Here is a 19,505-nt window from a genome sequence, read left to right as displayed (position 1 = left end):
GAAGTCCAAAGGGCATCAAGATTTTAAATATTTCTGGGAGGATGAGATTCTCATGATCTCAACAGCTTTCTATATTCATGTCCCTACATGTATTGTCTTTTCATTCATTTTAATTCACAGTGCCAAGGATACTTAGACATTTTATACATTTCTACCAAAATAACTCATCTAGACCAAGCATTTGTGAGTTATGGAAGCTTTCCTTAAGATCCTGGGAAGGGTCATTATGCCCATCGCAGAGCAAGAATCTCTGTATCCATATTAGTCATTTTTGTTTCAAAGGCCTTTTTGGCTACCCAGTCACCCTGGGTTCCTATTTGGAGTTGCCAGCATCCTGCCTCATTGACTTCTCTCCCACATTTCAAACTGTTTGTAAGAATCTAATTTATTTCCTTTTATAATTTAAAGAACTTCAGGTTTCTTTAGTTTCCCTTCCCAGAATTCAATCAAATAAAGTTAGCCACTGTTTCCCCATCTATTTCCCATGAAGTGATGGGACGAGATGCCATGATCTTAGTTTTCTGAATGTTGAGCTTTAAACCAACATTTTCACTTTCCTCTTTCCCTTTCATAAGAGACTTTTGAGTTCCTCTTCACTTTCTGCCATAAGGGTGGTGTCATCTGCACATCTGAAGTTATTGATATTTCTCCCAGCAATCTTGATTCCAGCTTGTGCTTCTTCCAGCCCAGCGTTTCTCATGATGTATTCTGCATAGAAGCTAAATAACCAGGGTGACAATATACAACCCTGATGTACTCCTTTTCCTATTTGGAACCAGTCTGTTGTTCCATGACCAGTTCTAACTGTTGCTTCCTGACCTCATATAGGTTTCTCAATAGGCAGGTCAGGTAGTCTGGTATTCCCATTTCTTTCAGAATTTCCCACAGTTTCTTGTGATCCACACAGTCAAAGGTTTTGACATAGTCAATAAAGCAGAAATAGATGTTTTTCTGGAACTCTCTTGCTTTTCCCATGATCCAGCGGATGTTGGCAATTTGACCTCTGCTTCCTCTGCCTTTTCTAAAACCAGCTTGAACATCTCAAAGTTCACGGGTCATGTACTGCTAAAACCTGGCTTGGAGAATTTTGAGCATTACTGTCCTATAGTGTGAGATGAGTGGAACTGTGTGGTAGTTTGAGCATTCTTTGGCATTGCCTTTCTTTGAGATTGGAATGAAAACTGACCTTTTCCAGTCCTGCGGCAACTGCTGAGTTTTCCAAATGTGCTGGCATATCGAGTGCAGCACTTTCACAGCATCATCTTTCAGGATTTGAAATAGCTCAACCGGAATTCCATCACGTCCACTAGCTTTGTTCATAGTGATGCTTTCTGAGGCCCACTTGACTTCACATTCCAGGATGTTTGGCTCTAGGTGAGTGGTCACACCATCGTGATTATCTGAGTCGTGAAGATCTTTTTTGTCCAGTTCTTCTGTGTCTTCTTGCCACCTCTTCCTAATATCTTCTGCTTCTGTTAGGTCCATAGTATTTCTGTCCTTTATCGAGCTCATCTTTGCATGAAATGTTCCCTTGGTATCTCTAGTTTTCTTGAAGAGATCTCTAGTCTTTCCCATTTTGTTGTTTTCCTCTATTTCTTTGCATTGATCGCTGAGGAACGTTTTCTTATCTCTCCTTGCTATTTTTTGGCACTCTGCTGTCAGATGCTTATATCTTTCCTTTTCTCCTTGGCTTTTTGCTTCTCTTCTTTTCACAGCTATTTGTAAGGCCTCCTCAGACAGCCATTTTGCTTTTCGCCTTTCTTTTACATGAGGGTAGTCTTGATCCCTGTCTCCTGTACAATGTTAGGAACCTCTGTCCATAGTTCATCAGGCACTCTATCTATCAGATCTAGTCCCATAAATCTATTTCTCACTTCCACTGTATAATCATAAGGGATTTGATTTAGGTCAGACCTGAATGGTCTACTGGTTTTCCCTACTTTCTTCAATTTAAGTCTGAATTTGGCAAAAAGCGATGTTTAAATAATATTGTTAAAATCCTCACTACAACCTAGATAATATTTCCCCAGTTTACAGATGTGGAACTTGATGCTGACAGAATGGTTTGCTAATGAGTGCTGGGGAAAAGGGAGCCCTAGAACTCCTTCAGCCTTCCTAAATCCACGCCATCCTGTTGCTCTTGAAGACTAGTTCCATGTCTCCTAGTAATGCGTCGTAAGAAGTCAGCTGCTGCTGCTGCTGCTGCTGCTGCGTCGCTTCAGTCGTGTCCGACTCTGTGCGACCCCATAGATAGCAGCCCACCAGGCTCCCCCGTCCCTGGGATTCTCCAGGCAAGAACACTGGAGTGGGTTGCCATTTCCTTCTCTAATGCATGAAAGTGAAAAGGGAAAGTGAAGTTGCTCAGTCGTGGCCGACTCTTAGCGACCCCATGGACTGCAGCCTGCCAGGCTCCTCCGTCCATGGGATTTTCCAGGCAAGATTACAGGCGTGGGTTACCACTGCAAGAAGTCAGCAGAAAGCACTAAATGCGGACTTCCCCACCTGACCCACACTTGCCCTAATCCCCCGCAATCGATGACGGCGGCGAGCAGCTAAGGAGCGCCGAGGTGGTCGATCGGCCCGTGAGCTTGGCGTGCGCGTGCCCGAGGCGGTAATGCCGCCACGCAGGGACGTGTGCGCCGTCGCCATAGCGACTGCCCCTGGCAACGGCGAAGCCCCGCAGGCCGCGGGCGAGCTAGCGGCTGGGGCTGTCCGCGCCTCTCTTCTCGTTCATCCGCCTGCTTTCTCCGTCGTTCGCTCTTGCTGCCCACCCTGCCCGGTCCTCCTCTCCGGAGTCATGGCTGGCGTGCCCGGGGACGTGCGGAAGCTCTTCATTTTCGCCACTACTCGGAACTACTTCGGGCTGGTGTCGGAATCCTGGGACCACGGGCTTCTGGGCAACGGCCCCGAAATCAACAACTTTCTGGACGACGGGAACCAGATGCTCCTCAGAGTGCAGCGATCCGACTCCGGCATCGCCTTCTCCAACGTGGTATGCCTGCCTGCACGCCCGCCCCGGCCTGCCTTTCTGTCCCGGGCTCAGCCGGACGGATGCCGGGTCCCTGGGAGCCTCCTGGCTTGGGTCCTCCTCCAGGGCCCGTGGCTATCCCTTCCGGACGAGCTGCGCGGGCCCCTCGCTTCACTTCGTTTCCAAGCTTGCATCCCGCCTGGCCGGAGGAAGCTCCCAGTCCGCTCACCAGCAGAGAACAATTACAGTCTGTCTAGTTTTTTTTTTTTTTTAATACTACATTTACGTTATAACTAAAAACACTAAATTTATCTTATTTAAACTTTTTTTTTCTTTCTCCCTTTTCAGGTTCTTTGGGGGCAAATTCTAGTGTATCTTTATATATATATATATATATATATATATTCTGAGTTTAAATGTACTCGAGGGAAAGAATAGTTAGGAATTAAAGTCTTTTACGAAATGATAAGATAGTTTAAATTCTTTTTTGTTGTACAACATGTGATGTATTGACATTAATATTTATTTCATTGCTGCTGCTTCTGGCAGGATTGTTTAAGAAATGGGTGTGTCTGCAACCAGCAGATAAACACACATAGGCACTCAGAGTAATGTAGAAAAACAATTGCCTCACATGTTAAAGGGGCTCAGTAAATGGATGAAAGTTAACAAATCATAGTCATATTTTTAAACCTCTTCCTCTGGTGTTCATCCATATCCCTAGGTCTAGCAGAGTATTTGATACACAGCAAACATTGAATGCATTTTTGTAGGATGATTGGATTATTCACCCTGTTATGAATCTTTAGTCTTGGATTTGACTCAGTTCTATTCTGTAATCACTGTATTTCCAACTCACTATATATAAGGCACTTTCCTTGGTTTAGTAAGTTTACAAAGATGTAAAAAGCATGGATAATCATAGTTGACAACTGTAGTCCACCAGGCTTCTCTGTGCATGGAATTCTCCAGGCAGGAATACTGGAAGGGGCTGCCATTCCCTTCTCCAGGGGATCTTCCCAACCCAGGAATCAAACCTGTGCATTGCAGGCAGATTCTTTACTGTCTGAGCCACCAGGAGGCCTGCTCCGATAAGTTAGTATTATATAATTCACAATAAGACCCCCTGCTTCTGCCTTCTGGAGCTTCACTCTGGATGATCTAGAATGACATATACTCAACAAATGATAAAATCAAGCACACTGCTGTAAATGCCTCTGAAAGTTTCAGTTCATTTCAGTCACTCAGTCGTGTCCGACCATTTGCGACCCCATGGACTGCAGCATGCCAGGCTTGCTTGTCTATCACCAACTCCTGGAGCCTGCTCAAACTCATGTCCATCCAGTTGGTGATGCCATCTAACCAACTCATCCTCTGTCGTCCCCTGCTTCTCCTGCCTTCAATCTTTCCCTACATCAGGGTCTTTTCCAGTGAGTTAGTTCTTCGCATCAGGTGGCCAAAGTGTTGGGAGTTTCAGCTTCAGCATCAGTCCTTCCAATGAATATTCAGGACTGATTTCCTTTAGGATCTGAAAGTTAGAGTGTAATGGGAAAACAAGATGAGGGGTTTGGATTTGTAAAAAATATATCTTGGGTTGGGTAATGAAAATTGAGTCTATAACTTTTTTACTTAAATACTCAAGCTAGTAGAGCCCAACAGTGTATTTTATATACAGTCATACATCACAGTACAGATACTTAGTCATATTTGAAAATGTTTTTCTATATCTTAAGTTGTACTTTAGATGTCTGAGAGTCAGCATGATTTAACAAATTAACAAATATTAATTCACCCACTATGGTCTGGCATTGTCCTGGGTGCTAGGGATAAAGCCATGAATATGTCAGTTTATCTTCAAGGAGTAACATTCAAATGGACAAAAATAGGTTAAACACATCCACACAGATGGGGCTTCCCTTCAGCTGGTAAAGAATCCGCCTGCAATATGAGAGACCGGGGTTCGATTGCTGGGTTGGGAAGATCCCTGGAGAAGGGAAAGGCTACCCACTCCAGTATTCTGCCCTGGAGAATTCCATGGGCAAGTCCATGGGGTTGCAAAGAGTCGGACACGACTGAGCGACTTTCACTTCACTTCACTTCATCCACACAGATATGTAATGTAACATAATTTTAGGTATTGATAAGTGCTGCCAGTAAAAATAGAGTAATCTTAAAGTAGTGATTGGGGTGGGGTGAGGAACTACATTAAAATAGGGAAGGAGGGAATGCCTGTTTGGATTGGAGCCCTTTGAAATGAGATTTGAATGGTGAATTAGTTGTAGGCAGATTTAGGGAGGGGCTTCCCTGGTGGCTCAGAGGATAAAGAATCTGCCCCCAATGCTGGAGACCTGGGTTCAGTCCCTGGGTTGAGAAGATCCCCTGGAGGAGGGCATGGCAACCCACTCTAGTATCCTTGCCCAGAGAATCTCCATGGACAGAGGAGCCTGGAGGGCTATAGTCCATGGGGTTGCAAAGATTCCAACATGACTTGAGCTGGATCTCATCTTGGTTTCAGGGGGCTGGGAAAAAAAAAATGCAGTCACTGCTGAAGTTTAATGAATAACCAAAGAGTGGAAGTTTAAAATATGGACTGAGCATTTCGGATCTTATACACCATTTAGGTTGAAATACCAAGTTGTTGGTAGTTTTAAGCAAGAGAGATGTGATCTGGTTTATGCTGTAGGATAGAAACTGGCACTTTTTTTTTTTTTTCCTATAATGGGCCAGATAACAAATATTTTGGGCTTGGGTAGATTGTAAGGTCTCTGTCACAACTTGGCCATTGCCGTGAGAAAGCAACCTAGACAATATGTGAATGACTGAGTGTGACTGCATTCAGCTTCATTTATGGACACTGAAGCTTGAATTTCATATCTTGAAATATTATTCTTTTGATTTTTTTTTAATGTAGAAATAATTTTGAGCTTGTGAACTGTACAAAACAGGCAGAAGGTTGTAGTCTGCTGATCCCTGATGGATCCCAGAAGGTGATAGAGACATTTTGCAACCTCAGAAAAGAAATTATACCTTGCTTGCATGCTAAGTGCTTCAGTCATGTCCATTGACACTATGGACAGTAGCCTCCAGGCTCCTTGGTCCATGGGATTCTCCAGGCAAGAATACTGGAGTGGGTTGCCATTTCCGTCTCCAGGGGATCTTCCTGACCCAGGGATCGATCACATCTTTTATGTTTCCTGCGTTAGCAATCAGGTTCTTTAACATTAGCATCACCTAGAAAGCCCAATGTATACCTTAGTAATTATCAGATTAGAGTAAGTTAAGAGTAGATAGCAGTTGCTGATGATAGGGAAACTGGAAGATTAGGCTAGGAGTGCTGATTCTTTACTCAGGGAAGGATGAACAGCTGTAGCCACCTTACCTTTTGCTTTAACTCTGACTTTGGTTAAGGCAAAGCTCATTGTCCTGATGCCCCACAGCACCTTGGCCAGTGACATAGTTACTGTTTTCAAAGTATGATATTAAAAATGTATTTTTTGAATATTCTTTCTTCACATAGGTGGAAGTAGAAAAGTTCAAGTGTATGGTCTATTTAATTACTAAGAAATGAATTTTTCAAATTACTTATCTGCAGTCTGCAGTTCTCACTTGCTTGTAATGGGAATAAAATGATCATACTATATAGAACTCTAATGGGTGGAAATGAGAGTTTGAGAAAAGCAGTAATGCCAAGTAAATGACTGGTCCTTCCTAGTGGCTAAACAGATACAATGATTAGGATAAAAGTAGCACAGAAGCTCACTCATCTTTAGTGTGTTTCTTCACACACAGCAGTGAACTTGTTCGAATTTTTTTTTTTTTAACAACATAGACTTCTCTTCCTGGAAAAAGAAATGAGAACAATTTTGTGAATATGTGTATAATGCAAAAACTTCTTTTGGGCAGTATAGTTTACAGCTAATGAACTAGTTGCTGTGAACTGGCCTATTTTAAGCATGATTGGGTTAGTGAATTCCAGTTTAGCTCAGACAGTTTTAATTTTAAATAATCTAGGTTTATGACAATTGAGTAATAGAGTTTGATGCTCAAATACTTTATGCAAAAAACATTGGTTCAAGTAAAGATGATTTTAGGCGACAGACAACCTGTGTTTTTTTTTTTTTTTTTTTTTTGGTTTTTAGGTTGTCTGTTTATATACAACTTAGTTTTGGGTAAGAGGGTAGTTGGGCTTCCCAGGTGGCATTAGTGGTAAAGAACCCACCTGCCAGTGCAGGAGACATGAGAGATGTGGATTAGATCCCGGGTCAGGAAGATGCCCTGGAGGAGGGCATGGCAACCCACTCTAGTATTCTTGCCTGGAGAATTGCATGGGTAGAGGAACCTGGCAGGTTGCAGTTCATAGGGTCCCAAAGAGTTGGACATGACTGAAGTGACTTAGTATGCACGCAAGAGGGTAATACACGTCCTTGTTATGGAGTTTCTGGAATAGGGTGGAAAATTATACTACTCACCAGTACGTACCTGGGGCACACAGCTTTGATTTGTAGTATTAATGAATCTGGCTGGAGTGGAGTAGTTCGCAGTGTATGTCAACAATATTTTTGTAGTGCTTTTGTTAATAATCACTTATCAATTACCAAAGTAGCTTTATGATACAATCACCTATAAGTGGGGATACAATTTTCAAACCCAGGTTTTCTTACAGAGCAAAGACAGACTGATTATAATATACTATAATTATTTCTGAAGTATACTTCTACCAAGGGATAAAATGATAGATACAACATTTTAGGATAATATTTTCAAATATTAACTTTATGAAAATAACATTAAAAATCATTTGTTTATCACTTTAGATTGATTTTGCTGACACAAAAGATAAAGTGCTGGTGTTTTTCAAGCTGCGACCCGAAGTAATTACTGATCAAAATCTACATAATAATATTCTTGTTTCATCTATGTTAGAATCACCTATTAATTCCCTTTACCAAGCTGTTCGGCAAGTATTTGCACCAATGTTACTAAAGGTGAGTAAATTAAAGTAGCTTGTATGATTGTTGATTTTAGCCTAAGTCTTTGGATAAATGCTTTCATACACACAAATATAAATATTTATTATTTTATTTATTGGTAATGTTGGTATTTTAGTTTATAAATTAAAATATTTTTTCTTTTTAATTAAAAAAATAATGTAAGCTTTGTTGACAAATAGAGAAATTGGAAAAAGATGTAAAATGCAATCTACGTCCATTCTTAAATTGTGATCGTAAATGACCTTTATAAAGTTTTAACTGTTGAAAGGACTTTTATCCCTCTCTTAAGAGATGGAGGTAGTGCCAGGCTTTGAGTGAAACTGGTATATTTGGACTTAGTTTTTGACAAGGTTTTAGGAAGCCTGTTTGGCAAGATATTGATCATCATGTGCTCTTGTCTGATTTTATTTAGGATCAGGAATGGAGCAGAAACTTTGATCCCAAACTTCAGAACCTTTTGAGTGAACTAGAAGCTGGTTTGGGTGTAGTTCTACGAAGATCAGATACTAACTTATCAAAACTGAAATTTAAGGAAGATGACACACGAGGTATTTAGCCATAATTTTATCAAAGAAAGTCAAAACCGTTGCCTTATTAGTACATAGTAAATTAATATACTTTTTCAAATATTTCTTTGCACCTTTGGATCGTCTCTGAGCTTGAGCTGATTTTAAATGTATAGATTTATGTATGGATATGGAGAAGGGGGAAGTGTAATCTTTTTTAATGTGCAGTTTATGGAAATAATATGGTTGATTCTCATTGTTTTCAGTAGTTCTGTTTTATTAGGTCACTGTGAACACTGAGTTAGCAAATACTGAAACATTGTGCCTAGGACCCTGTGAGCCTCTGGTCATAACATTTTCACCAGCTGCTCAACATACAACTTATTTTAGGTGTGTTTTTTAGACACATTATCTAATGTATATTGTTGATGAATTATCATTGAGCTCGTGGGTAACAGCACCGTAACTCATGCCTGTATGAAGTTCATCTAACAGAAGCGCGTTCTCTTTAAGGCGCATCACAGTGCTCTAGTGCTCGGGACAGGAGACAGCACTGTTGTGCTCGGGGTCGATTTAAATAGCAAAACCACCAACAAAAAGCACAAAATGTGAAACCATGACACTACATAGACTATGAAAAACACATTTATTTACAGTAGGAGATAGAAAAAAGACAAGCAGTGTTGCTTTGTTCAACCTTCAGTTCAGTTCAGTCGCTCAGTCGTGTCCGACTCTTTGCGACCCCATGAGTCGCAGCACGCCAGGCCTCCCTGTCCATCACCAACTCCCGGAGTTCACTCAGACTCACGTCCATCGAGTCAGTGATGCCATCCAGCCATCTCATCCTCTGTCCCCTTCTCCTCCTGCCCCCAATCCCTCCCAGCATCAGACACTTTCCAGTGAGTCAGCTCTTCACATGAGGTGGCCAAAGTACTGGAGTTTCAGCTTCAGCATCATTCTTTCCAGAGAACACCCAGGGCTGATCTCCTTCAGAATGGACTGGTTGGATCTCCTTGCAGTCCAAGCAACCTTAGCTGGAAACATAGGTGTTGGGCAACTAAAATTTCTCACAGCTCTGTGTGTCTGCAAATGACCATGAGTGCTCTGAGAGTAGTGACTTTGGATACATATAAATGTTAATGAGTAGGTGACTTCATAAATACAGAATCTGTGAGTAATGAGGATTGATACTAATTGTATATTTGCAAAGATAATAAACCAGTGACTGTTATTTTAAAATTATTTTTTTCTGAAGCTGATTATAATTTTGTGGCCATAGATAAATTATTTCCTAAGAACAATTAAGATGAAATTCATGACATACAGAAATCATTGTTTTAAAATATTAGATGTAGTTTTATACTTTGCTTGAATAGTAAAATAAATCCTTTCTAAATCCTTTCAGAATCTCATACAACCAGAAAGATTAGTGAATTTATTTCCAGCACGTGATTAAGCGTCTAGAGATTGTCCATTTCATTAGGAAACTTAAGTGCAAATTTGAAAGAAAACTGTTTTAATTTAATTAAAACTGTTTTAAAACTGTTTTATTTTTTCTTCCAGTTTTATTGAGATACGATTGACATACAGCAGTGTAAAAGTTTAAGGTGTATAGTATAACGATTTGACATAAAATACATCAAACAATGATTATCACATAAGTTTAGTGAATATCCATCACCTCAAATGGATACAAAATTAAAGGAATAGGAAAAAATCTTTCTTGTGATGAGAACTCTTAGGATTTACTTGCTATCTTATCTCTTTCATGTATAACATATCAGTGCTGTTTAATATTTATCATGTTATAGCTTCCTTGGTGGCTCATTGGTATAGAATCTACCTGCCAGTGCAGGAGACATGGGTTCTATCCCTGGTCTGGGAACATATCTTGGAGAATGAAATAGTAACCCACTTCTGTATTCTATCGGGATTCCCTGGTGGCTCAGAGGTTAAAGCATCTGCCTGTAATGCAGGAGTCCTGGGTTCGATCCCTGGGTCAGGAAGATCCCCTGGAAAAGGAAATGGCAATCCACTCCAGTATTCTTGCCTGGAGAATCCCATGGATGCAGGAGCCTGGTGGGCTACAGTCCACAGGGTCACAAAGAGTTGGACACAATTGAGCGACTTCACTTCTGTATTCTTGCCAGGAGAACCTCATGGACAGAGGATCCTGAGGACTGTAGTCCATGAGTTTGCAAACAGACATGACTGAGTGACTGAACCACAACAACAACATTGCATCCCTACTAATTTATCTTTTGAAATTTGTACCTTTTAACCACCTTCATTCAAGTCACTATGATGAGTGTAGTTATAATATGTTACCATGGAAAGATATTGCATATTTCTTAACTATATTCCCTACAGGGTACATTTGATACCAGTGACTCATTTATTTTGTAACTGACGGCTACAAAGCTTAGGTTTCTCCAGGAACTTGTAGTTGAAGCCAGGCATGGCAGGTGGGCACTGGTAAGCACATGGTGGCCCTATAGCTTGTGCCTCACTCTGGCCATGAGCTGGTGGCACCAACTCTTTATAACTCTGCTTTTGTTTTATTGTTCATTTGTTTTGTTTCTTAGGTTCCACATATAAGTGAGATTATTCAGTATTTGTCTTTCACTGCCTGACTTACTTAGCATAATGCCATCTAGGCATATACATGTTATCACAAATGGCAAGATTTTGTTCTCTTTTATGACTAAGTAATAATATTCCATTGTATATATGTACTACATCATCTTTTTCTATTCATCTGTTTATGGGCATGTAGCTTGCTTCTGTATCTTGGATATTGTAAATACTGCTGCAGTGAACATAGGAGAACATATATCTTTTTTAATTAGTGTTTTTGCTTTTTTCATATAAATGCCCAGAAGTGTAATTGCTGGATCATATGATAGTTCTAGTTTTAATTTTTTGAGCACTCTCCATGCTGTTTTCCATAATGGCTGCTCTACTTTCCCTTCCATTTTTCATGTGCCTGTTGGCCATCTGCTTCTTTTCTTTGGAAAAATGTTTATTCAGATCCTCTGGCTATTTAAAAAAGTTTTAATAACAAAGCAATGTTATTTTTTGATATAGAATTATATGAATTTTTTGTTTATTATGAATATTAACCCCCCTTCCCCACCTTACTGGGTTTCCCTAGTGGCTCAGACTATAAAGAATCTGCCTGCAGTGTAGGAGACCTGGGTTTGATCTCTGGGTCAGGAAGATCCCTTGGAGAAGGGAATGGCTACTGACTCCAGTATTCCTGCCTGGAGAATTCCATGGAGGAGCCTGGCAGGCTACAGTCCGTGGTGTTGCCAGTATCTTGTGGTTTTACCAGATTCATTGATGAGATCTAATTTTTTTTTCTTTTGTGGCATTGTGAGGATTTCCTATGTATAGTATCATGTGCAAACAGTGACATTTGAGCTTCTTTCTTTCCAATTTGCATTCCTTTTCTTTTTCTTGTCTGATTGCTGTGGCTAGGACTTCCAATACTATGTTGAATAAAAGTGGATGAGAGTGGCCATCCTTGTCTTTTCTGATATTAGAGGAGATGCTTTCAGCTTTTCACCCTTAAGTATGATGTTAGCTGTGGGCTTATCACATATGACCTTGATTATGTTCCCTCTATACCCCACTTTGTTGTTGAGAGTTTTTAATCAAAAATGGACTCTTACTTTTGTCAAAAGTTTTTCTGTATTTATTGAGGTGATCTTGTGATTTTTATTCTTCAGTTTGTTAATGTGGTATCACATTGATTGATTTTTGGATATTGAATCATCCACATCTCTAGGATAAATCCCACTTGACTGGTGTATGGTCCTTTTAATGTATTGTTGAGTTTGGTATGCTCATATTTTGTTGAGGATTTTTGTACTCATATTTATTGTGATACTGATCTTTAATTTTCCTTTTTTGTGATTCTTTGTCTGGTTTTGATTTTAGGGAGATGCTGGCCCTGGAAATTGAGTATGGAAGGATGCCTTCCTCTGTAGTGTTTTGGAATAATTTGAGAATGATAGGTGTTAACTTTTCTCTGCAATATTTGGTAGACTTCACCAAACCATGTGATGTGTGAAGCCATCTAGTCCTGGACTGCAGTACTTGGGAGCTGTTTTTTACTAATTCAGTTTCATTACTGGTAGTTGTTCTCATATTTTTCTATTTCTTCCTGATTCATTCTTGGGAAATTGTACATTTCTAGGAATTTGTCCTTTTCTTCTAGGCTGTCCATTTTATTGGTGTATAATTGTTCTTAATAATATCTTATGACTCTTGGAATTTTTGCAGTGTCAGTTCCTTTTTTGTTTCTGATTTTATTGATTTTGGCCCTCTGTCCTTTTTTCTTGATGAGTCTGGCAAAGTTTATCAATGATGTTTATATTTTTTTAAAGAACCAGCTCTTAGTTTCATTGATCTTTCTATTACTTTTTAGTTCCTGTTTCATTTATTTCTGCTTTGATCTTTATGACTTCTTTCCTTCTGCTAACTTTTGGCTTTATTTATTCTTTTTTTCTAGTTACTTTAGGTGTAAAGTTAGGTTGTTTGAGATTTTTCTTGTTTTGTGGAATAGGCTGTATCACTATAAACTTCCCTCTTAGAACTGCTTTTGCTCCATCATGTAGATTTTAGATTGTTGTGTTTTTATTTTCATTTTTCTTCAGGTATTTAAAAATTTTTTTTGCTATGATTCATTGTTTGTAGCATGTTGTTTAGCTTCTACTTGTTTGTGATGTTTTTGTTTTTTTGCAATATTTTCCCTGCTAGTTGATTACTTGTCTTGGAGCATTGTAGTCAGAAAAGATGCTTGATCTGATTTCAGGTTTTAAAATTTGCTGAGTCTTGTTTTTGTGGCCTAGCATGGGATTTGTCCTAGAGAATGTACCATATATATTTGAAATAAATGTATATTTTGCTGCTTGTGGGTATAATGTCCTATATATATATCTATAAGTTTATTTGGTCTAATGTGTTGTTTAAGGCCACTGTTTCTTTATTCATTTTCTGTCTGAATAATATGTCCATTGATGTAAGTGGGAGGTTTAAGTTCCCTACTATGAATTTATTATTGTCAGGTTTTCCCTTTATGTCTTAATATTTGCTTTATGTATTAGACGTTCCTAAGTTGGTTGGATATATACTTACATTGTGTTATATCTTCTTGGATTGATCACTAATCATTATGTAATGTCCTTTGTCATTTGTGACAGTCTTTATTTTTTTTATTTGACATGTGTTGTTTTCTTGATTTCTATTTACTTTGAATACCTTTTCCCATCCCCTTTCAGTCTCAGTGTGACTTTAGATCCAAAGCAAGTCTCCAGGAGGCAACATATATATGGGTTTTGTTTTCATATCCATTCAGTCATTTTTAAAGTACTTATTGATAAGTGTGTACTGATTGCCATTTTGTTAATTGCTTAGGGGTTGTTTTGTTGTTCGTTTTTGTTCATAGAAATTGTAAAATTCATTTTCTGTACTTCGTGAATAATACAGAAATGTGCGAAATCAGCAAATGAAGCCAATTACTTTCTGGCTTTTCATTTTTAATTGTTTCCTTCTTTTTCCTATTTTTTTTGGGATAATTGACATGTAGCATTATGGAAGTTTCAGGTATATAATATAATAATTTGACTTGCATGCAGCATGAAATGGTTGTCACAGTAAGTTTAGTGAACATCCATTATGTTGTAGATACAAAGTTAAACAAAGAGTTTCCCTTATGATAAGAAACCTTAGGATATATTCTTTTTAGAACTTTCACATATAACATAAAGCAGCACTATTTACAATATTGTACATTATATCTTTAGTACTTATTTAATCTTACAACTAGTAGTTTGTACCTTTTGAGCAGCTTCATCCACTTCCCCCTCTCCTCATTCCCCACCTCTGGTAACCAACAGTCTAATCTCTTTTTCTATTAGTTTATTTGTTTGTGATATTTTGAAGTTATAATTGACTTATAATAATATATTAGTTCCTGGTATACAAAATATAGTATTTCATTTTTTCTTTACACTTCAAAATGATAACCATGATAATAGTTGATATTTCTTATTTTTCCCTTTCACTTTTCAGGTATTCTTACACCAAGTGATGAGTTCCAGTTTTGGATAGAACAAGCTCATCGTGGAAGTAAACAGATTACCAAAGAAAGAGCCAGTTATTTTAAAGAATTATTTGAAACAATTGCAAGAGTATGTGATTCATATATAGTTATATATCAGGTTTTGATAGAAATACTGTAGCATTCAATTTTTTATTAGCTTTATCTCTGTTTTAAAATCATTATTTGATGGCTTTGGACAAAATATATTCTTCAGATGTAGCAGAGTTTACTTAAGATATGTTATTAAAATGAGTACAACTTAGAAGTCCAAACTTCTGAAAAGTTAAATTCTAATCACTAGAAAGTATTTTTTGCAAACATATAATTACTTTTGCTGTCTCATATACAGGGTTATCATTACCATCTTTCTAAAGGTTCGATACAGGTTACAGGATGCTTGGGGCTGGTGCACTGGGATGACCCAGAGAGATGATATGGGGAGGGAGGTGGGAGGGGGGATTCAGGGTTGGGAACTCATGTACACCTGTGGTGGATTCATGTCAATGTATGGCAAAACCAATACAGTATTGTAAAGTAAAAAAGAATATATATATATATATAAAATTACTTTTATGCAGGTATATAGAAAAAAATGAGGCCAATATTAAGAGGTTTGTCCATGTGGAGATAATATGTTCTTTTGGAAAATTGTTCACTTTTTTCATATTAGCAGTTTGGAGGAATCTGAAATATAAAAAGTCTTAGTTTGATACTTTATTAGATTATTGATTATTATTTGATTATTATTTATTGATTATTCCTTGATATATCTATGGAGAGGTTAAATAAGTGACCATTTTGTTTTACAAAAATCTATTCTTTTCAAAATATTTAGTAATTTTTTAATTCATTCTAAGTATTATTTCATTATTGCCATTTGAATGAAGTGTTTGAAGTGGTTTAAAACTTTTTCTGTGGCAGTGATGAAATTTAGAATAATATACCATGTACTAGATTTGAACTATCGGTAACATTGTGCAGCCCAGGAAATGAATGAATAAGAATAAATGAAGTGAAAAAGGTAGTGTATAAATAGTGTTAAATAAACACTCTATTGGATAAATAAAAGACATGGATCCAAATTTAGAGGAAAGTAGGCCAAGGGTAAAAATAAGTTTATAGGGTTTATGCAATTCTTACTTTTTCTTCTTGCTTTTATGAAATTTATGTTTGTGAAGGATCAGATAGGGTATTTGCATAAAGAAGTTATATAGCATCTGATAGAAGAAGAGGAGAAAATAATGGCAGATATTAGAATTGTAGCACTTCTGGCAATGTTTTAATATTGCCCTCGGTGCAAATATGATTATGTTTAAAAATGAATGCATTTCGGTTTTAGGAATTTTATAACTTGGATGGTCTGTCCTTATTGGAAGTGGTTGACTTGGTGGAGACAACTCGGGATGTTGTAGATGATGTGTGGAGACAAACAGAACATGATCCTTATCCTGAATCACGAATGTTACATCTCTTAGATATTATAGGTACTAGTAAAGAAATACACTTTTGAAATTTTGGAAGCTTGCCTTATTTTATTTTCTATTTTTCCCTCTAAGTCCTTCCCTGAAATGCTCCTTAATAGAGTCATTGTTGCTTAAAGTAACTCTTAGAGCAAATTATATAGGATTATTTAAGTAGATATTGGTACATAGTTAATTTAAATCATAGTGTCAATTTCTTTGATAATCAAATTAACAGATTTTTTTATGTATGTGAAAAATGCATGTATTAGTTTAGACTTTATTTTTAACCAACTGAAAAGTTTAATGTATATTGGATTATCTGTCAATAAAAAAATATAAGTTTTGACTTAGAATATATCTTTCTCATTATTATCCTAAGGAGCTATCAGACAAGTACATAAAAGGACATTTATTACAGCATTGTTTGTAAAATGAGAGTAGAAACAAATAGCAGTTGAGAACTGATTATGTAGTGTCATATCCATACTGTGAGACTGAGGCCTTTAAAAAATTCTGTGTATATTTCTGCGCTTCAAAGATATACATGATATAATGAAAGATGCAAATATATAAATACATGTGTGTGTGTGTGTTTTAAAAAATATTTGTTATTAACAGTGCTTGTCTAAAGGTGTGGATGTGGTATTTCATAGATTGTTGACTTGTTAATTTATATATCATTTTAATTTAGTAAAAAGCATGTATTCCATAGTTATTTGCTAAAAAGATATGTTCATTAAACATTCGTTTTGCACCTTATTAGGTGGCTCATTTGGAAGATTTGTTCAGAAGAAGTTGGGAACGTTGAACCTCTGGGAAGATCCTTATTACCTTGTGAAGGAAAATATGAAAGCTGGTATTTCAGTTTGTGAACAGTGGGTGACTGCCTGTAGTCATCTGACAGGTCAGGTGTGGCAGCGCTATGTTCCTCACCCGTGGAGAAATGAAAAATATTTTCCTGAAACACTTGACAAGCTTGGCAAACGCCTTGAAGAGGTATCTTCATTTGGGTCTTTGTTTTTAAGTGTGAAGTAGGTTCTCACTTGTTTGAGAATGCATTTTATAATCATGAAGAACTACACATCGGATGGAAATTCTTTAAACTCTCGGGAGAGAAGGAGAGCTCACGTTCACGTGAGATGATTTGTGTGGCTGTGTGACACAGCATCAGGTGCCCAGTGGGTGCTGAGTGGTGGTGTCCACATCCTTCCTTTTTCTTTGGTGTGTGGCTGTTCAGTTTTTAAGTCATGAACTTCTATTTTGTTGTTCTTTGTTATAAAAAAGATAACCCACTCGTCTATGTATGGAAGCTTTCAGAGTTTCTCTTGGCTATTGAAATTATTTTGCAAGCAGAGACAGTATTTTAGGGAGTATTCAGTGGTAATATTTGAAATAGCTGCTTCATTTATGTAAATCAGAGTTTCAGTATAGAACTTACATACTTAACTTGAAGAGGCAGGCAAAGATTGCAGAGCTGACTTTTTCCCTTTGTGCTTAAGGGAATCATTGTCCTTTGGGGATTTTTTGTTGTTGTTGTTTTGGTAGTTTATTTCATTTTTTCCTGCCTGTGCTATGTGGCTTGGAGGATCTTAGACCAGGGACTGAACTCAGGCCCAGGCAGTGAAAGTGCTGAATCCTAACCACTGGGCTGACAGGGAATTCCTGCTGCTGTTGTTTTTAACCTCTTATGAGGAACTTCAAGCATACATAAAAGCAGCATGGTATAATGAATGTCAGTTTCAGTGGCCACTGGCGTCCTTCAGTTCTTGTTCCATCTTTGTCCTCCCTGCCTTCCTTTTTTTTTTTGCTGAAATATTTTTAAAGCCAATCCATGAAATCTTGTACTTTTACTCTTAAAAGGTAATCATAATATCAATATCACACCCAACAAAATGAGAAAAATTTCTTAATATCATTATTTATGTAATCAATATACAAGTTTAGTGATTGTCTCAGAAATATTTTTAGTTGCTAAATGTTAGTTTACTTGAACCAAGTTGCTTCGTAGGCAGTAGCATGTAGTTCTCATACATTACAGGAGGCAAGTAGTGTCTGGTTTTCCCGCTTTTCATGAGTTAAGTTTGATCTGTGGGTTCATGTACGATTAATCTGATTTATCTGTTAAAATGCTGTTCCCCAACTTTTTCTTAATGATTGATTGTGAGATGGTGTTTCAATTCTGTTCTTTCTGCATTTATTAGTGATGATGGAAGAACTTTTTTATCAGTTTTTTAGGTGCCTGAAATATAGTTTGTATAGGAATGGCAATATAGACAATTACTTTTTTCGTTTATCACTTTTTAGAACAATGCATAGTAAGTATCATAGTAGGTTTCATAGGCAGTCAGTGATTTTTAAAATATATCATGAACCTATGATTTTTTTTTATATTTCAACCTGTTGTATTTACTATTGTAGTTATTATTACTATACTCAATTTGTCCCACTTTGTACAAAGAATACCCCTTTAAGTTGTGTCTCTGTCATTTTGATATGAAGCCAGTATTTCTTTGGTAACTTTTTTACATTCAGACCTCTCAAAATGTACCGACCCATCTTCTACATTTTCCATGTTGTATGTGGAATTAGTCATTTCTCCGAAGGTCTTGTTAGAGGAAAATAGAGTTTAGTGACAACAGTCTGGTTGATGAAGTAGTAAACATTTAACTATCAATGCTTTTAGGCTTCCTCAGTAGACAGCATTGTTAAATCAGTATTTTTGTTTTTATGAAGAGAAAAATAAATCGTGAATTTGTGCTGATAATTTCAACACAAATGAAAGGTTATAGCATTTTTACTTAGCCTTTTAATTCCTTTTGATGGTTGGTAGAAAATTTAAATAAAAATGAAATGTTTTCTAACTGTTTGTAAGTTATTTATAATGGAGTTGTTAGCAGATTGTTTCTTTATTAGAAGAGCAAATTTAATGCAGACTAATGAAAATCAGAAGGTTTGCTATAGTGAGGAGGAGAGACTAAAACTTTACTTAAAATAAGTATTAAAATCAGTTAAAAAATATTTAGATTTTATATGTATTCACTAGATTTGAACACACTGATTGATAGTACAGTGTGTCTTTGAGCATCACTTTGAGTATTGATGAGTAGTAATTATCAAGTTTATAGTTTCAGTTTTATTTTTCATTTCAAGAAACCGAGGTTAAAGAAATTCTTGCCCAATAACTTTAGCTTTTGGATTATTTGTGTTGATTTATTGATATGAGTAAATTTCTTGTTTTAATATTTTATGTTTTAGGTCTTGGCTATTAGAACAATTCATGAGAAACTTCTCTATTTTTCACCTGCCAGTGATGAGAAAATCATATGCCTGGCTCGAGTATTTGAACCTTTTGCTGGCCTGAATCCTGTGCAATATAATCCATATACTGAGGTTGAGTATATATATGTTTGTTTGCATAATTTCCTATTTGTGTTGTTCTTTTTAAAGGCAAATTTTGAAAATATTAAA

At 37.2% G+C, this 19,505-nt stretch overlaps 1 protein-coding gene across 1 annotated transcript in view; it reads left to right on the top strand.

Annotated features, from left to right (window-relative positions):
* Window positions 1-2,797: 2,797 nt before the first annotated feature.
* The window catches only part of DYNC2H1 (dynein cytoplasmic 2 heavy chain 1), a 376,760-nt gene continuing 360,052 nt past the window's right edge, over window positions 2,798-19,505 (top strand). The window contains exons 1-7 of the mRNA XM_052652274.1: window positions 2,798-2,992; window positions 7,783-7,953; window positions 8,372-8,507; window positions 14,544-14,662; window positions 15,914-16,058; window positions 16,801-17,033; window positions 19,293-19,427. Coding sequence (XP_052508234.1) covers window positions 2,798-2,992; window positions 7,783-7,953; window positions 8,372-8,507; window positions 14,544-14,662; window positions 15,914-16,058; window positions 16,801-17,033; window positions 19,293-19,427 — 1,134 coding nt within the window. The remainder of the gene's footprint in view (window positions 2,993-7,782; window positions 7,954-8,371; window positions 8,508-14,543; window positions 14,663-15,913; window positions 16,059-16,800; window positions 17,034-19,292; window positions 19,428-19,505) is intronic.

This window comes from Budorcas taxicolor, chromosome 15 (assembly GCF_023091745.1).
Source record: "Budorcas taxicolor isolate Tak-1 chromosome 15, Takin1.1, whole genome shotgun sequence".
In the NCBI taxonomy this organism is placed as follows: domain Eukaryota; kingdom Metazoa; phylum Chordata; class Mammalia; order Artiodactyla; family Bovidae; genus Budorcas; species Budorcas taxicolor.
Note: the sequence above shows the minus strand (reverse complement) of the source record. Positions and strands in the feature narration are given on the sequence as shown.